Raw genomic sequence first — 27639 nt, 5'->3', positions numbered from 1 at the left:
ATCCAGTATTGACCCTCCCCTCTCCTGTGATGGGGCCAAGTCTTGAAGCCTTAATTTCTACTGGGGCCTGAGTTGGTTCGGGCTTCTTAGTCTGTCTCCCTGGATGCATTAGGATTACAGGTTCAGGTTTGCAGATAGATAAGTTCTAATCCTGGTGCCTCATTTACTAACTGTCGCTTAGTTTCTCCATCAGTAAAACAGGCATAATACTGTGCGGCTCCTGGGGTTGTGGCTAAGACTTCATGTGCCTTGATGTCACTCTTGTTACTTTACTGCTGAGAGCTGGTTCCAAGCTGGTGCTATGCACTACAATTTGGGGCTCTGTGGAGAGGGGAGTCCTCTTATTCTCTGGCCTCTGGAGCATATCTTCCCTCCCCAAATACTTGGGAGGGCACAAGGACCCATGGCCAACCTCTGTTTTGCCCCAGATTCCTAGGGTTAAGCTAGGATTCCAACCCCCTCAGTTGGGCAGTAGGGTACAAGGACAAAAATGGCTCAGCTACAGTAAACCAGGGAGGCCAGGGAGATGGCTCAGTAGAATAAGCACTTGCCTGGTAAGCACAAGGGCCTGAGTTCAATCTTTGGTTCCACCAAAAAAAAAGAAAAAAAGAAAAAGAAAAAGAAAAAAAGAACATTAGCTGGAGCAGTCAGGCAAGAGAAAGAAAGAAAAGGGATCTGTACAGTAAACCAGGCACCATGCCCCCTGTGGCTCCCTGAAGCCACGGAGCCAGACCACGGCCTGGAGCTTTGCTAACCGGCATAATAGCCACTGGCCCTATATCGTTATGTACATTTAAATGAGTGAAGATGAAATAAAATTTAAAAGCCAGTTCCTCAGTCTCACGAACCACATGACAAGTGTTCCATAATCAGATGTGACCAGCGGCTACCACACCGGGCAGTGCAGCTGAGTGTGTCCATCAGCCCAGAAAGCTCTTTCCATCAGTGCTAGTTCAGCCTTGCCTGTTCACTGTTCTCACGCACCAAGCTTTCAAAAACTGGTGTTTGGGCTTCCCCTGCGAAGGGATGAAGCAGCAACCAGCACTGAGATCCACTGTTCTAAGGCTCTGTTTACTTTATTTGCTGAAGAAGTTCTCAACTTTGAGTCCAAACCTTATGCAAGTGTTTGTAGCCTGCTCTCAGCCCGTAAGAGCAGAGCCAAGGCAGGGAGCTTCTGTTTTGTGGGATTTGTTCTTTTATTCCAACTCGGCCACGCCGGCCCTTTCTCCTCTCCCTGGGTATTGTGACAGAGGCCTGGTGCACTAATGGAGGGCAGGGAGGAGGAGCGTGGGTTGGGTTCATGGGATGTGGGAGGAGGGCTTGGCACACAGGTACTTTCCCAACCCACTGTGTGGGTAGAGAGGAGTTACTGCTCCCAAGGGACCCCTACTCCTGCGACACATTTTTTTTTTTTTAAATATTTGGTACCGCACTTCACTATGCATCTTAGACTCATAGTGATCCTCCTGTTTTCAGCTTCCCCATTGCTGGGATTATGGACATGGTGGTCTTGTCTCATTGGCTGGTTTAGCACGCCCAGGGGCAGGGCTGGCGCAGCATGTGGTGCCGGGGATTGAACCCAGTCCCTGAGCTTGCCTAAGCAGGTATTTAGTCCACTGAGCTATCTCACCAGCCCAGACACCATGATTTGTAGGTATCCCTAGTCAACTCTAGTCCTGCCATCCACTTTCCTAACATGTGGAAGAATAGGCCCAGGCTGGATGCTCATCCATAGTGACACTCTAAGGTCCTTTTGAGGGAAGCTCTTTTAATAGAGTAGGCATGACCACTGGATGGAAGTCTGAAAGCATGACTTTCCTGTAGAGAAAGATGGCATCCCAGTTCCACAGAGGGCAGGGCACCACGGAGGCCCAGAATTGCTGTGATTTCCTGGGGAGGGAGCTTGCAGGGTCACTGTCACAACAGGTGTGCCTGCAACCACAGATCCGTCTGGATGGGGTGTCTCTTTTGGCTCTTTTCAGCTCTAGGAGGGGACTTGTGGCTTCCTGGTTCTTTAAGACTAATCCCTAGTCATCTTGTCTATACTGGGTAGCATTATGATCTGCCTCACTCCTGACTCCACCTTTGTCCCTGCTTACCACACTCCTGTTACCAGACGTTGGCTGAGTCAGTTGCCTCCACCTGGGCCACCCTTCCTCTTCTGAGTCCTAGTCATTATCTGTCCTCTGGAGCTGATATTCTCATGGGAGAAGACAACAATGAAACAAGTCCAGTGCCTCAGATGGCTATAAATTATTGGGAAGAAAATAAAGCAGAGAGCGCAGCGGCTGTGTTCAATCTCCGGAGCGCTGTGTCGGCTCCCAGCTCTTGGAAGGCTGAAAACAGGAGAATCACTAAGAGTCTGATCTATGTAGTGAGACCCTGTAGACCCTGTACTACATACAGAAAAGAAGAAAGCAGAGAAAGGGGAGGGGAGTTGGCATATTAAGTGGGGTGGTCAGGGAAGGGTACATCAAGGTGGTATTTGAATAAAGTCCTGATGGAAGTGAAAGACACTGCCAAGGAAGCCAGCCTAGGAGGGCTGAGACAGGAGTGTGGCTGCTACATTCTTTTTCTTTTCTTTTCTTTTTGGATAGTTCAGGTTGCCTTAAGGGCTGGTCTGGTGCGGCTTGCAGAGCTGGGGATCAAACCACAGTCCCCTGCTCCTGACTGCATTTGCCCAAGTGGCGCTTTAAACGGTTAAGCTATCCGGCAAGCCCTTACATTCTATGATTACTATTGAGACAAGGTCTTACTATGTGGTATGTGGCCTTGAACTCACTATGTAGACCACGCTGGCTTCAAACTCCTGGCCGTCCTCCTACCTCAGCCTCCTGAGTGCTAGAATTACAGGCATGTGCCAGCATATCCAGCTCCTGGCTGCTACGTTCTTGCTCAAGAACATTGAGAAAGTCTGTGCGGCTGAAGCAGGGCTGTTAGAGGCAGACTAGTCAGCCAGATCGGTGGAGCAGAGGAAGCATGCAGTCACACACTTCATATTAAATGACAGCTTAATGTCAAGTGCAGACACGAATTGGTAGCTCACGGACTTTCCCTCCCCAATGATGACAGTGTATTATTATGATTATTTTACTGTTGTGACCACACAGGCTGGCACAGGTGGCACAGCTCCTGATACCTCACCCAGCTTGGAGGCGGCAGGGCTGTACTCATCTCCAGACCTGCCCATGCCTAGGAAAAGTCCTGAGTGTCCCTGCTCAGAGTTTCAGACGTCAGCCATCAGCAGGTGCGGGGCAGACTGGCGGTACCAATGGGGTTTTCCAGGGGCAGGCTGGGCTGGGCTGGGGGAATGTCCAGCCTTTCGTCCTCTGTCCCTGTTCTGAGCTGGGATGACCATGGCCCTCGGGTGGAGGGGTGGGGAGTGAACTCGAGGCTCTGCCATGGGGACCTGCCTGTGGGCTTTGTACTAGGACAGAGAGCTCTCCCCTCCAGGGCACAGAAAGATGCTCCCCTGCAGCTACACTTACATAGAGTTCCTCCCAACATGGAGGCTCCATTAGCTCCTCTAACACTGAGCTTTGGCACAATATGGTGCTCTCAGTCAGGATTAGAGTTCAATCTAAGTGGCATGAGTCAGGTGGTCAGGTGCAGCTTCTCCTCCCTGATGGGTAGAAATATAGAAGACATTAATCTGGGAAGACTGGGAGTGTGAGTAAAGCCTTCCCATAACTCTCACTTTGAGCAAATATGATATTTATTTATTTTATTTATTTAGCTTTTTGGAGGCAGGGTCAGGTCTTGAGCAGAGGTTGGCTTCAAACTCAAAGCAATCTTCCTGCCTCAGCCTCCCAAGTGCTGGGATTACAGGCATTCCTCACTATGCTTAGTTTGAAAATTAGCTTACCTAAATTCAGTTTTCTTAAGTATAAAACTCTATAGATAAAAAAAAAAAGGGCCAGCCAAAGAGCTCAGCGGATTAAAGCACCTGCAAGCAGGCACAGGGGCCAGGGTTTCAATCCTTGGGCCTGCCATGCTGGCCCTGCCCTCAGGGCCCACTGAGATAGCAATTGAAACTGGGGGTGATGGCGCACACCTGTAATCCCAGCTCGTGGGAGGCTGCAAACAGGCGGATCACTATGAGTCTCTGATATGAGACCCTGAATACCCTGCAGACCCTTCCCTAAAAAATACAAAAAAAAAAAAAAAAAAGACTCTATAGATCAAAAGTACTCTGTATAACACATAGCTCAGTGATGGGAGGAGACCAGCAGAGATGACCACCAGGCTTGTGTAAAGGAAACAGGAGTGGAATTTATTGGACCTGGGTGCATACAGAGAGAAAGCAAAGAGACCTTCTTTTGGGAACAGAGAGATGTGCCCCTTTTATAAGAATAGAAAGAGCACCAGGGACATCAGGTGGGAAGGTTTTAATAAACATCTGTGGTCAAAGTTTTCTGGTTGTTGGCCCCCTCCGCGGGCAAAGTTCTTGAAGGTCCGTTGTAAATTTTTGTCCTGGAACCTGCATAATTCCTTGTGCTTTTAAAAATCTCTTTTGTGACATCCTGTGCTTGCAGATGACAGCTGTGGTGCTGAGCTGAGTTCCCCACTGAGAAAAGCACCTCTGCTGGTAGGCAGGTGGGGGCTGGGGATATCAGGTCCCGTTGGAGACTTACACTCCATAATTAAAACTGACAAAACCCCCAAACTAAACATATCACCCAACAATTGATATATTTATCAATACAATTTAGATTAGATTGATATTTTTTTCTATGTTTTTTTTCCTTCTGTAACTTTCCCCTCTAAATGTTTGGGGGGTGGTACATAACAGAGCTGAATATGATGATGGGCATGTTGGTGGGGAGACTAGAAAATTATCCTTGGAACAGTGTTGAACTTCAGGGTGTGTGTGTGTGTGTGTGTGTGTGTGTAGCGACTATATTGGTTTTAAGGGTTTCACGGTGTCTAAATGAGCTTGAACATTTCTAAGGTAAAGGAACCATGCTGCCATATCATGGTTAAGATGGGACTGAGCGCATCCTCGTTTCTTATGTCTGGTTTCCGATCTCATAGGTCCAAATCTGAAATGCTGCTGCCTTGTGCCAGTTTCTGAGATGACGGAACCTCTGGTAGGTTTGCAGATCCAGGGACAGACTGTCAGGTCTCAATGTGTGGTTAAAAAGCCTCTGGGCATAGACGAATCCTAACCACAGTTGGAGTCTAGACAAGTTTGCCTGTCCTGGAGAGGCGATAGAAAGTTCTTGAATCTTGCAAAACAAACCTGGTCTGGGTCAGATGCCCAGTGTGAGGCCAGGTAGAGGAAAGGTCAAAGGACAGCCTGGGCCTCGGGATCGTTCGAGGGAGTGGGAACGGCCTCTATTGGCCAGACCGCGGTACTGCCTCCTCCCGCAGCTACGCCTACGAACGTCGCCACTCCCTCCAATCACAAGCCCGGAAGCTATTTCACAGAGCCTTGGCATTTTTCCGGCCAATCAGGCGAGAACTGGTAGTCAAATCTAGGTGTTGTGATTCCGAGTGATGCACGTTCTTTTTTTTTTTTTTTTTCTTTTTGTGGGCGGCTCAGCCCACCCTGGGAAGGGCCTGGTGCAGCACGTGGTGCCGGGGATCAAACCGCTGCCCCTGCGCTTACCTAAGCAGAGCTGAGCTATCTTGTCGGCCCAATGATCCACGTTCTTATCGATCCACACTTGTCTTCCACGCGTTCGGAAGGCCAAACTCAAAGTTTCAGAGAGGCGAATCAGTGGCTGGCAATCAGGTCTCCTTCTATAGCTTTAAAGCGACTGCAAATGGCAACTCACATGTCCTCCTCCGGCATCCATAAGGGCGTTGCTGGGGGGGGGAAATGCGATTAAAAGGACCCGCCCCTTGGAACCTCGGGAAGTGTAGTTTTCCGTCCTTTGGAGGCTAGGGTGTGATGGTGGCCACAGCACTACATTTCCCAAAAGGCTGCGCTCCCCGTGACGTCATCGGGTGGCGGACGCGGGTAGGGAAACCCTTGCCTGAGCTTTATAAATTTTCTAGAGGAATGAGTGGTAGAGGATATAGACTTCTGGCAGTGCGGTCTATAGGTCCCTTGGTTTGGCGGAGCTAGACGAGGAGGCCGCAGCGTCGTCCGAAAAGCTCTGCTTCTGGTCTGCAAGTGGAAAGTTAATGCACACTTCGCCTTTAACTGAAGTGGGCGGGGCGGAGCGGCGCGTCCCGCGTTGCTATTGGCGGCGGTTAGGGGCGCGGAAACCGAACCCGAGCAACTGCCGCCGCAGCTACCATGGCCGCGCCCTGCCCGGTAAGTACTATCGGGGGTGACCGCCAGGGTCCCTGCCTTCCCTCTGGGACGTTGGGCGCCTGGCTGGTTCGAGCAGTGACCCCGGGAGGACTAGGCGGTCCTCACCACGCCAGATTGCGTTCTGCGCGGCGGGCAGGGTCCGGGCGCTTACGGATCGCCCCTCGCGCGCCTGGTCCGGTGCAGAGGTACTGGGGCCAGCCGAGTCCTTGCCGCCCGGGCTTGACATCTTAGCGACGAAGATACGGGCACAGCACCACACAGGTGGCTCGGCACTGGAGTTGACTTTTCTAGCCTGTCTCTCTTCATCCTGAGCTGCGGGTAGCTGGCTGGGGCTTGTTGAGCCACACCCTCTTCTGATAGAAGCAGCCGGACTCGGAGAAGCCTGGGGTGGCTCAGGCCTGCAGTGTGACCTGGTCCTGGACTCCTCTCCTGAGTCCCAGGTTCCTACAGATGGCAGAGAGCATCACTCAGTGGAGTCCTTTGGAGAGATTGCTGCCTGCAGGCCACCCCCACTCGCACGGTCGTAGTCTGAGGCGTATGAGGACTTCGGCAGGAGGCCCGGACTAGAACTCTTGACGTTTTGACTTCTAATCTGGCGCGTTCCTCCCCAGTGAGGCCCACACGCAGGGAATTACATGTGGGGAAGTTTCAAGGGATGTGCCATTCGGGAGTGGACCAAAACTTGTTTTTACTCACGGAGTCTAGGGATAGACCTTGTCTGAACCTTGTTTTTCCAAGAAGCTCAGATAAGAATCAGGATGAATGCGGTGCTTGTCGCTATGCTAGAGATGCTCCCGCCACCGGTCACTCACCCTGTTGGGAGGAGAACGTTGCAGGTGGTTGGGGTGGAGGTGAGCTCATGTTAGGTCACAGCACTATGGGGTGGCGGTGGCTTGTTCTGACCCAGGGACACCCTTTCGCCTGAGTCTTTCTGGGCTTCAGGAGCATCCAAAGTGTTTCTTTGAAATTTCTTACCTTTGAGTAGGAGAGAGTTACATTGTATTTGGATGAATGGCGGGTAATCCTTCAAGTGCCAGCTCCTGCTGTCTTCCCAAGCAGTGGCCTGAACATCTGTATGTTCTGGTGTTGGATCAGGTGGAGATGGTGGTGATGACATCAGGGAGCTGGCTAGGACAGACCCAAGCGTTCCCTAACTAGTCTAGGGCAGGATGAAGGGTGCAAGATCCGATTCGTGCAATGCAAGGTGCTGAAAGGCATATATATATATATATATATCACATATAATATATATATATAAATATATTATATATCTATATTTTTTTCTTCCTGTTTGGGCTTTTAAATAACACTATTGAGATATTCTATACCATGAATAGTCTATACCTTTTTTCACCACATTTTTCTTTTTTCTTTTTTTTTGGCGGAACCAGTGATTGCACTCAAGGCCTTGTACTTGCCAGGGAAGCGCTTATTCCACTGAGCCATCTCCCTGGCCCCTCGCCACCTTTTTTAATCTTTTAGTTTCTTTGTTTGGGACAGTCTCTCACTATGTAGTTCAGGCTGGCCTTAAACTCACTATGTAGCCCAGCCCAGGCATGCCTCGGAACTCTTGCTGACCCTCCTGACTCAGCCTCCCCGGTGCTAGGATCATGTAGGTATGTGCACCACGCCTGGAAAATTCACCTTTTAAAGTGCACAGTTCAGGGGCCAGGGAGATAGCTCAGGAGAATAGGTGCTTGCCTCACAAGTGCAAGGGCCTGAGTTCAATCCCAGGTTCTAAAAAAAATAAAGTGCACTGTTCAGTGGTTTTAATACATACCTGGTATTGTACAACCATCATCACTCAAATTTCAGAGTATTTTCATCGTGCTAGTAAAAAACCTCATATCCAATAACAGTCTTCCCCTTCTATCATCTGACAACCATTCACCTACTTTCTATCTGAACAGATTTGACTAGTTTGGACTTTCCAAATAGTCCACTGGCTTTCACTTTACAGTGTTTTCAAGGCTTATTTTGTGGTAGCATGGGTTAGGACTTTCTTTTTCATGACTGAATGATATGTTGTGGTTTATCTGTAGATGGATTGAGTTGATTCATTGTTGGCTGATAATGAGAAAAATGTGCCCAAAGAAATAAAGATAGAAAACACTTCCTCTCCATTTTTTGTTTGTTTTTAGAGATAGGGTCTCACTGTGTACCTCAGGCTGGTCTTGTACTCATGATGTAGGGCAGGCTGGCCTTGAACTGTAGCAATCCTCCTGCCTCAGCCTCTGGAGTTCTGGAATTACAGGGGTGTGCCACCACATCAGGCAAGTTTTCCTGTTGATTTCAGGATCAGCTTGTCAGTGTCTGCAGAAGTGGCCTCATGGGATTTGAACAGTATTGTATCTTAACAATTGTTACCTTCCAATCCATGGCATAAGTTATCTTTTCATTTTTAAAGTTCATTTTAATTTCTTACAATGATGTTTATTAGTCTTGCTATGTGTCTTGTGCTTCTTTTGTTAACTATTCCTAAGTATTTTTTTTATTTATTATAAGTGGAATAATTTCCTTTATTTTTTAGGTTATTCATTGTTATTATACCGAAATACAATTAATTTCTTTCCTTTTTTTGTCTTTTTTTTGGGGGGGGGGACCAGGGATTGAACTCAGGCCCTTGCGCTTGCCAGGGAAGCACTTATTCTACTGAGCCATCTCCCCAGCCCCTGTCTTTTTTAGACAGAGTCTCTATCCAGTTCAGGCTGACCTTGAGTTCATTTTGTAGCCCAGGCTGGTCTTGAGTTCACAATGATCCTCCTGGCTCAGCCTCCCCAGTGCTGGGAGTCATGTGCCACCACCCATGGTGCCACTACACCCAGCATTTTTCTCTGTGCATTAATTTTTAAATTTTTATTATTTTAGTAGACATTTGCAGCACATAATGATTATATTCCATGTATATAGCACACTTAAAATTTTTTTGTCCTCTATGCTCCTTCCAGTTCTTGGTACTCTTCCTATTTGCAAAAGCTTTATTTTTACTTTTTTTTTCCGTTTTCTTTCCATCCCCTTTTCCTTCACTTCTTCCCCCTCCCTCCATCTCTTGTTTCCCCATCCATTTGAGAAAGATCTACTTCCTATTTATCTTTTATTTTACACAATGTATATATATACACACACACATGTACATGTTTATATCTATATGTAGTTTCTTTTATAAGAGAAACCATGTTATATTTAAGCATGTGCATCTGATTTATTTCACTTAAAATTATGGTCTCGATGTGCATTCTTTTACCTAGAAATGCCTCAAGTTAATCTTTATTGCCGAGTAGTCCTCTACTGTATTTAATACCACATTTTCTTTTATATTGAATTTGTAGCCTACTTCCTTGTTGAACTTATTAATTGCATAGTTTTGGTAGCTTTTAGGGGATTCCTTAGGGTTTTTTGTGTTTGAAAATCATGCCGTGAGCATTTTTAACCCCTGCTGGCTGCTGTAGGAAGCCTTGGCTTGGGGCAGCACCTTCCTCACCCACGTTCACCCGTTTGACTCTGGCTGTCTTGCAGGAGGACCCCTCACTGGAGAGGCATTTTAAGGGCCACCGAGATGCTGTCACCTGTGTGGACTTCAGTCTCAATGCGAAGCAACTTGGTAAGAGAAGGTACTAGGTTGAGCACTAAGAAGTGAGATGTGGCGAGGGGGGGATAAAGCATGGCGAGGACGCGGATGCTTTGTCTGGACCAGCACTCTGATTCTCCCTGCTGACTCTCGGGCTGGGCTTCACCACCTCCATCTTCCATGTGAAAAATGTGAGGTTCACGGAGGTTAGGGACCTTGCAAGGTTGCACAGCCTTGAGAGTGAGTCTGAGTTGAGCTTTTCCCTGCACATCCCAGCCGCCTCTCTGTTCTGTCCCATGGCACAGCTATAAACAGCAGCTCCTTTTCCTTGTATGTTAGATTCCATTGCCGACAGCATTATGGTGCTCCTTGTTATAGAGGGCTACCAGTGAAAAGAGTGCTGAGCGGAGCCAGCAACCCCTCCACCCCACGGTACCTGTGCTGCATCTGGGTGCCCCCTTCCCTGGTCACATGCGGGCTCATACACAGCTTGCCTGGCTGTAGCTTTCTTTTACCCATAGATTTGTCTCATCAGTTCGCCTTGTGGTGGCACATGCCTTGATCAGACTCTTGTCATGATCTTGTGGCACAGGCATATAATCCCAGCACTTGGGAGTCTGAAAACAGGAGGATCATTATGAGTCCAATCTGTGTAGTGAGACCCTGTAGACCCTGTACTAATTAAAAAAAAAGAAAGATTTCCTTGAGGTTGTGGACAAGGAGAGAACTGAAGTCATTTTTGGTTTTGTGAGGTTCTCCTTTAGTCTTCTTAGTTGTGCCCTCCCACCAGTAAAAGGCTATTTGGGCTTGGCTGGCTCCGTAGTGTTGGAAAGACTTGCTCCTGTGTCCTCAGGGTGTCTGTGAAGTGACCTGTGGCTCCTCGGGATGAATTTTTCCAGAGCCCTGGGTGCTCTCCAGGGCCGGCATGTGAGGATCTGTCAGTCTGCTCCTTGGAGAGTTGCTGGCCCACAGACCCTCGAAACCTCCAGTCAGCAGTCACTGAGGTGTGGCTTGTGACCCTGAGGGGACCTTCTCTGTGAAGCAGAGATGGACGTGATGCTCTTCTTGCCTCCCCAGTATGCTCGGGGAGGCTTGAGGCCTGCTAGAGACAAGGATCTTGGTATCTTTGTTCCCCCCAGCGAGTGGCTCCATGGATTCCTGCCTCATGGTCTGGCACATGAAGCCCCAGGCGCGTGCATACCGCTTCACAGGCCACAAGGATGCTGTCACCTGTGTGAACTTCTCCCCCTCTGGACATTTGCTTGCCTCGGGCTCCCGTGACAAGACGGTTCGAATCTGGGTGCCCAACGTGTAAGTCACAGGCTTTAAAGGGCTTGACAGAGTCTGGGTCCCTGGTGCCAAAGCTGCCCTTTCCTTGTACCCCGGGCCTGGACTGGCCATTGTTGTACCGCTCACCACTCAAAGCACAGTGCGCTACCTCATCCTGCTCACATGGTGGGGGTAGGAGAAGCAGGGCAGTGCTTTATGGGGAAGGTTCTGGCCTCCTTTCTTGGAAACTGGGGTGCTCAGGCCTGGACTGACTTTGGGAGCGGTGTCGCAGCTTAGGAGGGATTCGATAAGCTCGTGAGCCCTCACTTCACCATTATAGGTTTCCTGACTCTGGCTCTGTCCTCATAGCAAAGGTGAGTCGACCGTGTTTCGTGCACACACGGCCACAGTGAGGAGTGTCCACTTCTCCAGTGATGGCCAGTCCCTCGTGACAGCCTCTGATGACAAGACAATCAAGGTGTGGTCGACACATCGCCAGAGATTCCTGTTTTCATTGAGCCAGCACATCAACTGGGTCCGCTGTGCCAGGTGAACCTTGTCTGTCAGGGGACAAATGGAAGGATTTGGGGTTCAGCGGGGCACGGAGACATGTTAGGTGCTAGTTTGGGACCTTGGGCAGGTTACTTAATTACTCTTTTATCTTTCTGAGCCTTGGCGTCTTCATTTTGAAAATGGCAACAGTAATTGTTCCTGGATTCTATGTGTTGAAAAGCCTCCCTGAGCTTAATCTCTCTCAAGCCATGCTGCCCATCAGAGGGTCCGCGCTGAGGGAGCCCCACCTGAGGCAAGGGGAGCCACTTCTTGGAAGTGCGGTGTCCGCAGCATGACACTACCAGTGCTACCGCTGTAGGGTGTCTGTTGGCCCCTCATGCGAGTTCTGCCAGCCAGGTATTTCCATTCTGCAGAAGAGGACACGGGCTCAGAGCAGTGCAGGGTCTCATCCCAGACGTGGCGGGCGCATGGCAGAGCTGGGCTCTGAGCCTGAGTCTGGTCCTGAGACTGATCTACTTTCCTCTGAGGTGCTCTGTGCCTCAGACTTGGGTTTTGTTCCAGAGCTGCCAGATGAGTTCCCTTTGGTAGGGGAGCTGGGCTGTGTACATGGGAAGCCAGGAGGGCTTTTCGTGATCCAAGAATTGGCAGACACTGATCTGCCCATTTCTAGCTTCTTGGAGGTTTTTAGATAGAGCTTTCTCCTTTACATCGCTACTCTGGAGGATGGGTTAGAGGTGGCCAGGAAATATAGGAAACTTTGGGAGCTGGAGGTTGGGACTGTTGAACTTTTTCTGAGACCCTGTACAGGTTCTCCACTTGGCAGTGGCATTCCTCTGTTCTGGGAGGCCCCTGACTGCTCTGAGAGGTCTCATGGTCAGAGTCTCAAAAGCGTGAGGGCCTGGTTCAGCAAAGTAGGTGTCGTGCCACAGGAGGTCTCGGGTGGTGGTCCCCAGACCCTCCATGCCATCTTGTTTGCAGTTGTATTTTGCTGGCCCAGAGGACTAGCGTCGAGGATCACTTCTTGCTGTGGGGCTCATGACCCATGCTAGGAATGCCAGTGGGCAGCACTGTGGGGTTATTTTGTGCATTCTGCTACTCCGTGCTTACTGTGGGAAAGGCACTGCTCCTACTCCTTTCACAGAGGGTCACCAGCTGCCCACTCAAGAGCCATTCAGGGTTCAGGGAGGGCACAAAAGCTTAGGCATTTCCTGGTCAGGTAATAGGCATGCAGGGAAAAGTGGTTGTAGGAAACTGCTCACCAGTGCTTCTGACTCAGGTTCTCCCCTGATGGGCGGCTTATCGTGTCTGCCAGTGATGACAAGACCGTCAAGCTGTGGGATAAGACCAGCCGGGAGTGCGTCCACTCGTACTGTGAGCATGGCGGGTAAGTGCCTAGTGCTGTCCTTCACCTGTGCGTACTGTCCGTCCTGACACGAGGAGGCCAGTGCCTTCAGGAGCTGGACCTGAGGCAGCAGCCATGCCTCTGCTCCTCAGCTAATACCTTTTGTGTGGGCCTTGCATCTTTTCTTTTGTGCACGAAAGGCTCAGCCCCGTCCCCATCCACTGACGACTTAACCTCTAGCCGTGTAATAGTGTGGACCTCTGTTTTCTGCCTTCATTTTCTAGTTCTTACAATTGCCACACACCTGTGAGTAGTTGAACTCAGACCCCCCCAGCTGCATTTTAAAGCTTCTTAGTATGTCACCTATGGCAATGGCTTTATGAATAGAAGCATCAGGTGGTGGCTGTTTATACTGTACCCTATCACTGAGAAAGGGAGAAGCCTGTGTTTGAGGAGCACTCAGCCTAATGGAACCTAGTACACTTCTCAGGCTGGGAACCACAGACAAGGTCCCTGCTGGACCTCAGCTGGCAAGACCTGCCCTGCGTCAGCTCTAGCAGGAGTACCAGCTCCACAGCCCTGCAGGTCTTTAGGTCTGAAGACAGCCATCTCTACTTGTATTTAAAAATTGATGGGCTGGGGATATAGCTCAGTGGCGTATCACTTATCTGATAAGTGCAGGTCCTGAGTTCAATTCCTGGCTTAAAAAAAAAAAAAAATGCTAGGCACAGTGGTACAGGCCTATAACCCTCGCTACCTTGGAGGCTGAGGCAGTATTGCAAATTGGAGGGCATCTTAGTGAGACCCTGCCCCAAAATAAAAAGGGCTGAATATGTGATGTGATATGTGTGTGTGTGTGTGTGTGTGTGTATTATATATTTGTTATATACTTGTTTCAGTGGTACAGTGCCCCCGGTTTTGATCTGTAGTACCCCCCCAATGCTGGGACTTGGTCCCTCGTAAGTCCACTACAGTTCACTACTGGCCAGGGTTCTCGCCTGTTCCTTTTTGCTTTCCTGTGGCCATCTGTAAAGAAATATGGCAGGAAGGAGGTGTTTGGTTTGAGGAAACAGCATGAACAGATACAAAGGGATGGGAAAATAAGGGACACTTGTGGGTCTATCCTGAAGCAGAGCCAACCTCCTGTAGTGCAGGATGTCCCTTGTCTTTCCAGCTTTGTTACCTATGTGGACTTCCACCCCAGTGGTACCTGTGTCGCCGCCGCCGGCATGGACAACACGGTGAAGGTGTGGGACGTGCGGACGCACCGGCTGCTGCAGCATTATCAGTGTGAGTGCCAGGCAGCGCTGTGGGCGTGGGGCAGCCATGGTTGGACTGTGTTGGTGCTGGCTGTTTGGTTCATTGCTGTGGTGCTTCAGTAGGGGGGGGGGTGGAAGGGGACTCTTGGTCTGTTGGATAGCCATGGCTGAACAGGCTGTGATGTGGCTGTCTTGGCTTGGGGCACTGGCTGGGAGACGGGGTGTGCTACCTCCTGGCTTCTACCAGCCCTTTAGTGCCAGCTATGAGTAGACAGAGTCTCAGGAATACTGCCACTGGGCTTCCTCGTTGGGTGCCTGGCTAGGCTCCTTGAGAGCAAGTTCTCCAGGGCTGCCAGGGCTGCTCACCTTGCCCTGTCATGGAGACTGCCCTTCAGGGCCATAGAGGCAGAGAGGTCCGTAGAGGTCAGTGTTGGTGGGACCTCAGTTACTTCCATTCTCATGGGGTGCTCCATGGGTGTAGAGCCATAAGGCAGGTAGAAGGTAGATTTAGCCAACGTCTAGGCTTGGGAGCTAGGCCCAGTACTGTGCCTGACTTAACCGTGGCCTTTGGAAACACTGAGGAGTTGACACAGTTGTAGGTCTCTGGGTGTTTGTTTGTTTGTTTTTTGTCTTTCTGAGACAAGGTTTCACTATGCAGTTCAGGCTGGCCTTGAACTCATGGAGATCCTTCTGCCTAAGCCTCCTGAGTGCTGGGATTACAGGTGTGTGCCATCACACTGGGCATGGCTCAGGTTTCAGAGCCTGCCTCAACACTCTCACAAGCACTGTTTGATTGTCTCAGATGCTTGAAGACAGCACTTTCTGGGAATGGTTGAGGTGAGCTAACCTCCTGAGAAGCGGAGGGAGATCCTGGCCAGGGATAGCGGTGGAGGGTGGAATCTTGCTTCTGTACTCTTGGCTTTGGAGTAAGTAAGCAGGTCACTTAACTCCCTGGAGCTTCTGATACAACGGCAGGTCCTTTCTCACAAGTGATGTCGGAGGGTTTATGAGTTGGTTTGTGTCCAGAACAGAATGGCTGGGCCTGGGCCTGGCAGTGTCCACCTGCAACCCCAGCATTCTGGGAGGCTGATGCAGGAGGATTTTGAGTTTGAACTTGGCCTGGGCAACTTAGCAAGACCCTATCTCAAAATAATTTTTTTTTTTTGAACTCACTATTTAGCTTAGGCTTACCTCGAACTCACAGTAATCTTGGTGCTTCAGCTCCTAAGTGCTGAGATCCCAGGTGTGCGCCACCATTTTATAAAAAGCTCAAGACATTGATGAAAGGGCTGGAGATATATCCCCGTGAAAAGTCCATGGGATCCATGTGATTCCCAATATCACCCCCAAAACAAACCCTGAGTACGTGTTGGTCCAAGATCGGACTAAGGCACGCTACTGCTGAGGGAGTCTGTCTTATTCCTCATATCCTGTCTGCTTTGGGGGTCCACTGGTTGGTGAAGGTCTACAGTACCCTCTACCACCACCAGGTGTCAGGCCCGAGCCACAAGAACTATGTCTTTGCTATGCTGTGAGCCCTGGCCCCATCACTGACACTGATGCTTTCAGTCTTCCAGACCAAAACAGTAGCAGGGTATGCCCTCCACTTGGAGAGGTCTAGGGCTCCCCACCTCTAGGCCTAGACGCTCTGCTTCAGCTCGCGAGCCAGCCTGAGTTAAGGGCCGAGTTTGGGCAGGCAGAGCAGGCAGGCCCTGGGGAAGAATTTGCTGTGGGAAAGTGATGAGGTGGTACAGTGGTCAGGAGTGCAGGCTGTTTCCTCTCTACGAAGGGGACAGGGCCGGGTGTGTGCCCTATAGCACATGAGCGTTGGTACTACTTTTCTAGGTGACCCCAGGAAAGTCCAGGCCCAACCCTGATGGATCAGGAGCTTGGGCTTGATGTTGATGGGGCACAGTAGCAGGTCCCAACTGGGGACAGTCTTGAATGCCCTCTCTGGTCCAGGGTCTCAAAGACGAGATTGGACTGCCAGTGCTGAGAATGGCCTGTCATTCCAAAAGAAGAGATGAGGATTATCTGAAAGAAAAGCAGTGGTCTGCTTGGCAGGAGGCTGGTGTACCTGGCTGGGGACAGTCACTGTGGCCAGGTCAAGATGAGGGCCTGTATCCGTGAGGAGTGCTCAGGCCCAGAGGCTGGCGTGTGGAGATTGGGTAGAAGCAGAAGCTAACACTGTGGAGAGGGAGGGTGGCTGGCTGGGCCTGGGATTTGGCATGTGAAAAGGGCTCTACCCTGGGTCCTGCCAGTGAAGAGCCATAGAAGAAATAGCTCTGCAAAGCAGGTCGAGGGGCCTTAGCACCATCTCCAGCATGGGGGGGCTGCAGAGGACAGAGCCAGAAGAGAAAGGACAGGGGGCAGGATGGAGAGGGGAGTCAGGAGGTGGAGTAGACGAGGACGTGAGTGCTGAGGGAAGAGCCCTTGGGGCTCATGAAGCCCAGGGATGGCAGGGCCGCAGAGGTTGGAGGGCTCAGGTGTGCACCGGGGCTAAGCGCTGAGTGGGCTCCGGTATGCCTGGCCGCCAGTCTGTCCTGACAGCTGTCAGTCTGCTTTCGCTCCTGTCCTTACCTCAAGGGATGAAGCTCCTCTTGAGCCCACAGCCCCTTGTTTCTCCACCACACCAGGACTTGGCGCACCTGTAAACACAGCAGGAGTCTCTCGAGTTTCAGATGCAATGTGGAGGTTCCTGGGGGTGCTCACCGGGAAGCAAACTCGTCTCCCAGCCAGGAAGCTCACCTTCAGCGGCTCAGAGAGCCAGGTAGATGAGGGCTTTTTAGATACGAGACACACTTCTCACTCTCTTTGCTGATGCAGGGACCTGGCCAGCTCTCCTCAGGTCTAGGGGTTGTCCAGAGAGCTCCTCAGCTGAAACCCACTACCCAGGAGGCGCCCGCCCCCACAGGTGCTGTGGGTCTTTGTGGTGGCTGATTCCCTAAGAAGAGTAGTAACAGATGCCTGATCTCTTTTCTGTCTTTGATTCCTGTGAAACCCAGATGAAAGATTTTAAGGACACAGTGATGTCCAGTGCCTTCCCTGGTGGCTTCAGATGAGCACTAGGTACTTGAACTTGCTGTGTAACCCAGGCTGACCTTGAATTTACAGCAGTCCTCCTGCCTCAGCCTCCTGAGTGCTGTGATTACAGGTATATGCCACCACACCTAGCAGGAGAATTTGTTTAACTATGCAATAGTGTTTCCAGCTACCCATTGGTCATGCTCTGTGGAGGCCATTGCCTGTCCTGGGTTGAAGTTGAAGCCTGCTTGGGGCTTTGGGCTACAGCAGATAGCTGGCACTGTTTGTTTCAGCCCGGCCAACTCTCTTGCAAGGCAAGGAGTTTCTTGGCTCTGGCCTGTCATTGCAGAAAGCAGTTCTTATTTCCCAATTCAGTAAGTTGACAGGCTGGTGGATTCCTGGGAGTGCCAATAGCCCTGGCTCCATATGCTCCGAGCCCACGGTAAGACTGTTCAGACATCTGAGCGGCAGCCCCCGTCCCAGCACCCACAGTGTGCCTGTGGTTTCTAGGCACGTGCAGGTCCATGATCTGCTGACAAGCCTGCACGGCCAGTGAGGCAGGGCTTCTCCCCACTTGGCCAGTGAGAAGCATGAGGCTTGGCTGTCAGTAGCCGGGAGGTCGTGAATCTGGATCTCCAGCCTCCCCCAGTGTGGCATTCTGCCGATGGTTCCCGTGCAGGGCTCTTTGCACCGTGATGACTCTAGTGTTTTATTCTTGGAGCTCTAGAATAGGCAGTCTCGTTGGCTAGCTGATGGGAGACTTGGTCTCATCTTCTCCAGAAGGCTGAGTTGGAACCCTTGAGTCCCATGTTCTCTGGCCACTGGTCCCTAGAATGTCCCTGTGCCTCTACCCTACCCAAGGCATGGTCTTGGAGGGTTTTAGTCTTTTCATTTTTTAAATGCAATGCTGGGAACTGAACCCAGGGCTTCGTACATGCTAAGCACATGCTTTTTCACTGGGCTACTCCCCAAGTCCTGGAGGAGTTTTTATTTTTGTTTTTGTTGGAGGCCTCTACAACTGACTGCTCTTCTGCCAGCTTTGTCTTAAGTGGTGTAGGACTGGCCTTCATCCCAGTGCAGGCTGTAGGGTCTGTGTAGGGGAAAGGCAGGGCGCACTCAGGGAGCCTAGTGCTGGCCTGCGCCAAAACTGCGAGTCAGTGTGTGGACACTGCGCTGTGGGCCCAGCCCGCCCAAAGGAGAGAGTGCCTCAGGGGAAAGGCAACAAAAGCCCCACAAGTGGCAGACATCGTGAACTCCGGGAGCCAGTTACTCCCTCAGGGCTTAGCCTGGCATGTCAGGCCTTTGAGGATGCCCCCCTTGCTCACCCATGGGCCATCCTAGCCTCCATCTTCACACCTGTGCATCTGGAGAGCTGTGGAAAGGGGCATCTAGGGACACCTCATTTTAGGAACTATTCCCTGCACAGTATTCCCCCTCAAGGGTTCAACTGCTCCACAGGGTGTAACACTGTTGTCACAGTGTCTTGAGCAGAGGATACCTAAGGACAGTCCACTTCCATCAAGTCTGAACCTGTGGGCCCTCTTCTTGGTTCCATGGCAGTGGTAACTAACTGCTGTCCGGGAGGCAGCTCTTAACCCCCCACCGCTAGGGAGAACTACAGCTGTTATCGGAGATACACCGATGGCAAGTTTCTATAGGTCACCCGGAGCCCAGGAGGGTGGGGCAAGGTCTCCACCCCCTCTTGGTGCCTCTGGCTTGCTGAGTGGTTTCTTCCTCCTTGGGTCTCCCACTGCCTACCCTTGGCTCTAGCTGAGTTTTTTCTCATCCCTTTGTTGTGCTGCTTCCCTAGAAAGTCCACGGTGATGGTGGTGCATGTGTGGAATGACACACAGCTCTTCCAGGCAGTGTCTGTCCTGGCCCCACCGTGTTGGCCTGTGCTGACCCCACTTGGCTGTCTCAGGGGTCAGCTGTGCTCTCCGGGCCTCCCGCCAGCTCCTGACCAACATCTTTCTGCAGTGCACAGTGCAGCAGTGAACGCCCTCTCTTTCCACCCCTCTGGGAACTACCTGATTACGGCATCCAGCGACTCAACGCTGAAGATCCTGGACCTGATGGAGGGCCGGCTGCTTTACACACTCCATGGGCATCAGGTAAGGGGATCAGTCTGGCGCGGAGCCGTGCAGGCTTGGGCCAAGGCTCAGTCTTATTTTTTAGCACATGCTTGTGATGCATAAGAATACATTCATAGCGGGGAGTTGCTGCACCACACAGGGTGTCTTAGTCTTTTTTGCATCCCCTACCTCCTCCCCACATCCCACTCCATGCCTAAATCTTCCCATGTGCAAAAAGTCTACCTCCTGGTTCCTAGTGGACTTTTATTTTGTTCTTTAAATTATTTATATTTTGGAGTTTCTCATATTTAACATGTGTCTAATTTATTTTGCTTAGCATCATGATCTCATGGGGCATCCATTTTCTTACAGATGACTTAAATTTATCCTTCTTTATGGCTAAGTAGTACTCCATTATGTATATATACCATGCTTTCTTTTCATTTATCTGTTGATGGTCTTATGGGCTGTTTCTAAGATTTAGTTATTGTGAGTTGTGCTTCTGTAAACACAGATTTGCTTATATCACTAATGTGGTGTCCTTAGCTCTTGAGCAGACACCTAGCTGTCTGAGTCAAATGGAATTTCTACTTTTAGCACTTTGAGAGATCTCCACACGGATTTCCATATTGGTGTGCCAGTTTTCTTTCCCACTAACAATGTAGAAAGATTCTTTTATCCCCACAGTCTCACCAGCATTTGTTTCTTGAGTTTGTGGTCATAGCCATTCTTCTGGAGTAAGATGGTCTGTCACTGCAGGGTTTTTCTTTTTTCTTTTTCTTTTTTTTTTTTGTTGCAGCACTGGGGATTGAACTCAGGCCCTTGCGCCTGCCAGGCAAGCGCTTATTCTACTGAGCCATCTCCCTGGCCCTATCACTGCAGTTTTGATCAGCATTTCTCTAATGATCAAAGTTGCAGCACATTTTCCTCATGCACTCATTGGCCGTTTGTATTTCTAAGTGTCTATTCATCTCACTTGCCCACCTTTTGATTGGGTCTTTATTTCAAGGAGTCTAATTTTTTAAAATTATTTATGTATTCCAGATATTAGTCCTTTGTTTGAGGGGGAGCTGGCAGATTCCACCGCACCCTTTGTCAGTTGTGTTTTCACTCTGTTGGTTGTTTCTTTTGTTACACAGAAACTGTAACTTGATAGAATCCCATTTGTTGATGGCTGGTGCTATTTCTTGTGCAGTTGGATCTTCTGTTCAGAACGTCCTTGCCTGTGCATATGGCTTTAAGAGCTTTTCCTACTTTTATCTTCCAGCAGATTCAGTGTTTCTGTTTTAGGATCTAGGCCTTTGATTCACTTTGATTTTATTTTAGTTCAGGGTGAGAGATGTAGATTGATTCTTGTACATGTGGATAACCAGTCTTCCCAGCATCACCTGTTCAAGAGGCTGTCTTTCCTCCAGTGTATGCTTTTGGCCCCTTTGTCAAAAATCAGATGGCTGCATGTGCCTGGGTTTGTCTCTGCATCCTTTGTTCTGTTCCATTGCCCTGCATGTCTGGGCTTTTTTTTCTTTTCTCCCCAATAGCATGCAGTTTTTAGTCACTGTAGCTTTGTGATGCAACTTGAAATCTGGGATTGTGGTGCCTCCTGCTTTGCTCTTAATGCACGGGATTGCTTTTGCTATTCTGGGTTTCATGAATTTTAGGATTGTTTTTTCTAACTCTGTGAAGAATACTGTTGGCATTGCAATTGGCATTAGTTAATCTATGTATTAGTTATGGTGCTGTGGCCACTTTAACACCAATATCGATTTTGCCTATCCAGGAACAGGGGATGTCTTTCCATTTTTGATGTGCTCTTCAGGATACTATAGTTTACGTGATAGAGGGCTTTCATTTCCTTGGTTAGGTTAATTCCCAAGTGTTGAATTTGTTAGGACATGATTGTGAATGGGATTGTTTTCTTTGTCTCTTGGTGGGTTCATTGGAATACAGAAACGCTATTGAGTTTTGTGTGTTAGTATCTTGGTAATTTGGTGAATTTATTTATTATTACTGGGAATCTTTTAGTGGAATTTTTTTCTTCCATGTAGAGGATAGTATCACCTGTGAATAGTTTTTATATATATATATTTTTTTTTAGGACAGGGTCTACAGGGTCTCACTGCGCAGAGCAGACTCGCATTGATCCTCCTGTTTACAGCTTCCCAAGGGCTGGGATTATAGGCGCACGCCACCACGCCCAGTGCGCCCCAGGGACAGGGCCAGCATGGAAGTCACCTGTGAATGATAATTTGACTTCTTCTTTTCCTATTTGTATCTCTTTTATTTCTTACTCTTGTGTGTTTGCTCTGGCTGCAGCTTTAAGTGCTATTGAAAAGGAGTGGTTAGTGGACAGCCTTGTCTTGTTCTTGGACTTAGAGAAAAGCTTTAATTTTTATTCCCCCATTTATTGTGATATTGGCGGTGGGTTTGTCTTAAATGGCTTTTATCAGTTTAAGATAAGGTCATTCTGTATTTATCTTCATCAGGGTTTTTATCATGAATGGATGTTGGAATTTGTTAGAGGCTTTTTCTGTGTGGAGATGATTGTGTGAATTTTGTCTTTGCTTCTGTTTATGTGATGTATTACATTTATTGATTTACATATGTTAAATCGTTTTTACATCCCTGGGATAAAACCAACTTGGTTATAGTGTTTATTTATTTATTTATTTTTGAGTAAAATTATTTTATTCTTCAGATTTTTTATTTTGATAAATTTTAAGTCTAGGAAGTCAGAATAGTAATTCTGTGTACTGTACTAAATTCAACAATTATTCATATTTTACTTTATTTATTTATTTACGGTACCAGGGATTGAACTCAGGACCCTGCACTTGCCAGGCAAGCACTTATTCTACTGAGCCATCTCCCTAGCTACTTTATTTGTTGATGTTATCTCAAGTCATTTGTGAAAGAGATTGTAATATTTCTAGAGCCCAGTCGGTTGACCCCCCCTGTGGTCCCAGCACTTACCTTGTTCACCTTTTTGTCTACACTCAGTATTTTGGTCTGGATCTATTTAATTAATAGAAATTTGTCATTTTCTTACACATAAGAGTAAGAAATGCATAAATGCATAAACTAACATGCATTCCCAGAATGTACCCATGTGAGCTGTTTATTGGAAAAGATATTCAGTCTTATGTGAGACTGAAAAGGGAGGGGAAAAAGCAGTTAAAAAAAATGTCTGTTAAAGAAAGAAGCTATTAGCAGGATATGGTATCACATGCTTGTAATTGATAAAGGAACGTGAAATCCCCAACCTGGCCTGAATGAGTTCGTGTTCTCTAAAACCGAAGAATGAATTTTAGGAACAAACGGAGGTTGAGGGTAAAACTTTATTGGAAAGGAAAGCTTCTGTCGGAGAGGGACAGAAGGGGGTCCCGAGCGGGTTGCCCAGGAAGCTGTCTCCATCAGGTTATTTTATAGGACAAAACCATGCGGGGCTAAGGTAGAGACAAAGGGGTCCCGCTTAGGTAGATACAGGGTGGGACAAAACTATGGTCAGCCAATGGGATTACAAGCACCATTGCCAAGTAAAATTGATTAGGCCTAGGACCAAATGGGGTAGCGAGTCACGTAGCAAGCGGGCGACCTTATCTGGTGGCCTTCAGTCAGTGATTCTTCCTGACTAATGAGCAATCCTGGATGCCAACTTTAGGGAGGTCAGCATTTGTTTGATCTTTAGGTCTGGCTCACACCAGGAGCATCTCCCAGTAAGGTGTCTGGTCTTTGTCATCCCCTTCGAGGGCCTGTCCCTGTCTAACTACCTACAATATTTCTATCTAACTCAGGCTGCCTGCAACATAATCTCAGCACTTAGAAGGCTGAGGCAAGAGGATCGCCATGAGTTTGAGGCCAGCCTAGGTTATATAGTGAGTTCTAGGCCAGCCTAAACTACACTATGTAAAAAAACCAAAACCAAAACCAAAAACATTTCTGTATGATCATTAACCTATCTAAGAAAATTATCCATAATGGTAGTACATAACCTGTAGTCAAACATTCCCAAAATATTTAGCACTTTTAAAAGTTAATCAGAGATGGGGCCGGGGAGATGGCTCAGTAGAATAAGCACTTCCCTGGCAAGTGCAAGGGCCTGAGTTCAATCCCCAGTTCCACACACACAAAAAAAAGTTAATCCGAGAATTGGTACCTGTACCTGAGGCATCGTGCTGCCTCTTTTTCACATTCCGCTCCCTCCTGTTCAATCCCTCCTCCTCTCATTTATAAAACTTTTTTATTGTATCCTTTTTTCTCAATTTTTTCCCCTCCCACCTTTCTTCCCCCACTCTAGTTTCCCTTTCCTTTTGAACAGTTTCTTCCTATTTCACAATTGCTGATACACGTTTTGGTTCTTATACTTTTAGTTTCTTACACTAGAGAGGCAATGTGGTATTAATGTGTGTCCTGTGTATTTCACTTAAGAGAGTGATCTCGAGGTCTGTCCATTTAGCTATGAATGTCTCATTTATTCTTCTTTATGGCTGAGTAGTATTCCTCTATATAAAAACACCAGTTTTTTTTATCCAGCAGTAATTCCCTGAAGGCCTGAGCTTTTCTTTATTGGAATGTTTTTCATTACATCTTCAGTTTCATTGACTAATACTGGTTTATTTAGAATTTTTGTATCTTCTTCATTCAGCTTTGATAATTCATATGTAGCTAGGAATCTATTTCTTCTGTGTTTTCTATCTTATTAGAATACAGGTTCTTGAAGTATGTATTGGTGATCTGGATTTCTGCAGAATCTATTGTGATTTTGCCCTTTTCATTCCTTATTGCATGGATTGGAGTTTTTTAATAATAAGGTTGGCTAAGAATTTCACAATTTTATTTAGTTTTTCAGAGAACCAACTGGTCAACTGATTGATTCTTTGTATTGTTTTCTTAGTCTGCACTGGACTAATTTCTGCTCTGATCTTTATATTTTTCTTCCTCATACAAACTCTGGGCTTCATGTGCTGTTCTTTTTCTAGAAGTTTTTGAGTTTCTAAGTTGATTGAGCTTGCTCTGTTTCCTGATGTAGTATTCACTGTTAGAAATTTCCCTCTTAGGACTACTTTCGTTGTGCCGTAAGTTCTGGTGTGTTGTATTGGCATTATCGCTTAATTGTAGAAATTGTCTAATTTCTTCTTTAATTTCATCTGTGACCCAGTGATTGCTCAGGAGGGTGTTATTTAATTTCCACGTGTTCATTAAGTTTTGTGGTTTCTTTTGCTGTTACTTTCCAGTTTCATTGCACTATGGTCTGATAAGATTCACGAGATAATCTGAGCTCCCTGCATTTACGTAAGCATGTTCTGTGGCTAATATGTGATCTCTTTTGGAGAACACACCATATGCAGCTAAGAACAGTGTGTATCCTGATGTTGTGGGATGGAGCCCTCCCTGGACATCCACTAAGTCCACTTGTTTAAAAGTTTGTTTAAGTTCTAATATTTTATTGTTAATTTTTTGTCTAGTTCATCTGTCTGTTTGTGACAGAGGGGTATTGAGGTCCCATCACAATTGTATTAGTGCCTTATTTGATTTATTCGTGTCTGTTAATACTTGTTTTATATAACTGAGTACCGTGGTGTTTGTTGCATATATATTTATGATTTTTATCTCTTCCTCTTGGTTTGTTCCCTTTACAGGGATATAATGATCTTCTTAGTCTCTCTTAATCAGTCTTGGCCTCAAGTCTACTTTGTCTCCAAATAGAATAGTTATCTCTGCCTTTTTTCGGGGTTTAGGTCACATGGAGCATTGTTTTCCATCCTTCAACTTTCAGTCTATAATTTATTTTTTATTTAAGTGTTTCTTACCTGCAGCATATTGTTATTTCTTCCTTCTTGATCTGTTCTGCCAGTATTACTTTTTTGTTTCGTTTTCAATCAAATTTAATTGGCATAGGGGGCTGGCGAGATGGCTCAGTGGCCTAAAGCACCTACTTGGAACAAGCTTGGGAAAGCACAGGGACCGCGGTTCGATCCCCCAGCACCACATGCCAGCCAGCCCCGCCCCCTGGTGGACTGAGCTGGCCACACACACAATAAATAAATAAATAAATGTTTAAAAAAATTTAATTGGCATATATTAAGTAAACATAATGTTCACGTTCATCGTGGAGAATTTATACCTGTAAATGATAGAACTTGGTCCCCACCCCCCTGCAATTCCCATACTCTCCCTTTAACCTCTTTTCTTACTTCCTTTGATTAGTGAATTAAGATCATTCACAGTGATGGTTATAACTGATATGTATTGACTTGTCATGTTTCCTGTTGTTGGCTCCCTTTTTTCTCTGTTTAGTTGTTTGCCTTGCTTGGTAGATTTATTCTGTTGTGGTTCATGGAGTTGTAATCCTTGTTATCTCCTTCTAGAATATTCTTTACAACATTTTGGAGTGTTGGTTTGGTGTTCATCAGTTTCTTCAAATTTTTTTGTCATGGAAATATCTTTTATTTCTTCTTCAATTTTGAAAGATATTTTTGTGGGTACATCAGTCTGGGTTGGAGGTTGTTTTCTTTTAGGCTTGAAATTCTGTAAGGTTTCCTAGACTTGAGGGTTTATATTGAGAAATCTGCAGTGATTCTAATGGGCTTTCCTTTGTAGGTAATTTGCTTTTTTTCCTAACAGCTTTTCTGAACCCTTTTTTTGAAGCAGGGCCTCATTATGTAGTGCAGGCTGGCCTTGAACTCATTTATGTAACCTGGGCTGGCTTTGAACTCATGGAGATGCTCCTGTCCCTGCCTCTGGTGTACTGGGATTATAGGCATGTGCCACCACATCAACAGCTTTTTTTTTTTTTTTTTTCCAGAACCGAGGATTGAACTCAGGCCTTTGTGTTTGTCAGGCAAGCGCTTAGTCCACTGAGCTATCTCCCCAGTCCCCAAACAGCTTTTTAATATTTTGTTTTTGTGTGGAATTTGTGTAATCTTGACAATTATATGCTGTAGTTTTGTTTTTTTTTATCGTGGCTAATTGGAGTTCTGTAAGTCTCACTTATCATGTGTATGTCAAATTCTTTTTTTCTGCTTGGGACGATTTCTGCCATTTGATTATTTCCTGCTTTTTCATTAACTTCAATCAATTGTATGTTACTTTTCTTTATATCATCTGGTAGCTGCTGGATTGATTTCTCATGGTCCCTTAGTCTCTTAAGAAATCTTTCTTTTCATGATTGCTAACCACAAACCTAATTTCTCTATTTAAAATTCATTTTTTTTTTTTTGGTACTGGGAATCTGCTATATTTGAAATTCTGCCCTCACATTGGCTTATTCTCCTGCATATACTTTCAATGGAATTTTTAATTTTCTGGATATTTGTTGAATGTTTTATGGATTCCATTTCTTTCCTATGTTGGGTGTTCATGGTTTCCATTATTTTCCTGAGCTGCTTTATTTTTATTTTATTTTTTATCTGTATCTGTTCTAGAGTCACTAAGCATGTTCTTCATTATAGTCTCCATGTCTGTAGTCATTTAAGAAGTTATTTCTAATTTAATTTTTTCTAGAGCTTGGTTCATCTGCTTTGTTCCTTTCACTGTTACCACTTTAGAGAGTCCAGGTGGGCGGCTTTTGAATTGTTTCCCCTGGTTGTTCCCTGGGTTTGCCTTTGATGAGCTCCCTGCTGGTTTGAACTCAGCTCCTGACCCTGTCACTTTGAGCCACTAGATGGAGTCTGGTCACAGCTGTTCTGAGTTCTGAGCTCAGTTGGCCCCTCTCCACGATGGCTGCCAGCCAGTCCCCCTCTCCTGAGGGACATCTGAACTGGACTGACTTGCCAGCCACTGCACCGCGTGTTTCTCCATGCAGGTCTCTGGAGTCGCCAGTAGTCCCTGTGTGTCTGCAGGTTCAAGCTGCCCCACCTACTCACTAAGCGTGGGCTTAGGGAGAAAGTGCTGCCTGCTCTCTCCTCCTCCTCTGTTGAAGTCCTCTTCTCTTCTCTTCTCTGCTCTTCTCTGCTCTTCTCTTCTCTTGGACTTCAGTTCTCACTTCAGGTCCTTCCTCCATCCCAGGAACCCATTTCTGGGTTTTTCTTCCTAATTTTGCTATATATTTCACTGTCAAGACACCAAATCTCAGAGAGGCACTTTTTCCATTTACCATTCCACCATCTTCTTGGAAGTCCTTTTGATCTTTTTGATGATTTGTTGCATTCTGTTTGCCAGATTTTTTTTTAACCTTTTTTTGGATGGTTATTTATTTGGTGTAGGGTCTCACTACATAGCTCAGACTCTAGGGATCCTCCTGTTTCAGCCTCCCCAGCACTGGCATTACAGGCATGTGCCATCATGCCTATTTTGGGTGGCCCACTTGGCGCACCTGGGTTTCTGGGGCT

At 47.4% G+C, this 27639-nt stretch overlaps 1 protein-coding gene across 1 annotated transcript in view; it reads left to right on the top strand.

Moving 5' to 3' along the window:
- Window positions 1–5971: 5971 nt before the first annotated feature.
- Poc1a (POC1 centriolar protein A) overlaps window positions 5972–27639 on the top strand; it is an 86155-nt gene continuing 64487 nt past the window's right edge. The window contains exons 1-7 of the mRNA XM_004625163.2: window positions 5972–6265; window positions 9782–9866; window positions 10973–11144; window positions 11472–11651; window positions 12892–12999; window positions 14132–14247; window positions 19218–19351. Coding sequence (XP_004625220.1) covers window positions 6248–6265; window positions 9782–9866; window positions 10973–11144; window positions 11472–11651; window positions 12892–12999; window positions 14132–14247; window positions 19218–19351 — 813 coding nt within the window. The 5' untranslated portion in view covers window positions 5972–6247. The remainder of the gene's footprint in view (window positions 6266–9781; window positions 9867–10972; window positions 11145–11471; window positions 11652–12891; window positions 13000–14131; window positions 14248–19217; window positions 19352–27639) is intronic.

This window comes from Octodon degus, unplaced genomic scaffold (genome assembly GCF_000260255.1).
Source record: "Octodon degus isolate 3935 unplaced genomic scaffold, OctDeg1.0 scaffold00008, whole genome shotgun sequence".
Lineage (NCBI taxonomy): Eukaryota > Metazoa > Chordata > Mammalia > Rodentia > Octodontidae > Octodon > Octodon degus.
The sequence above is the reverse complement of the archived record's forward strand: the minus strand, read 5'-3'. Positions and strand labels throughout refer to the sequence as shown.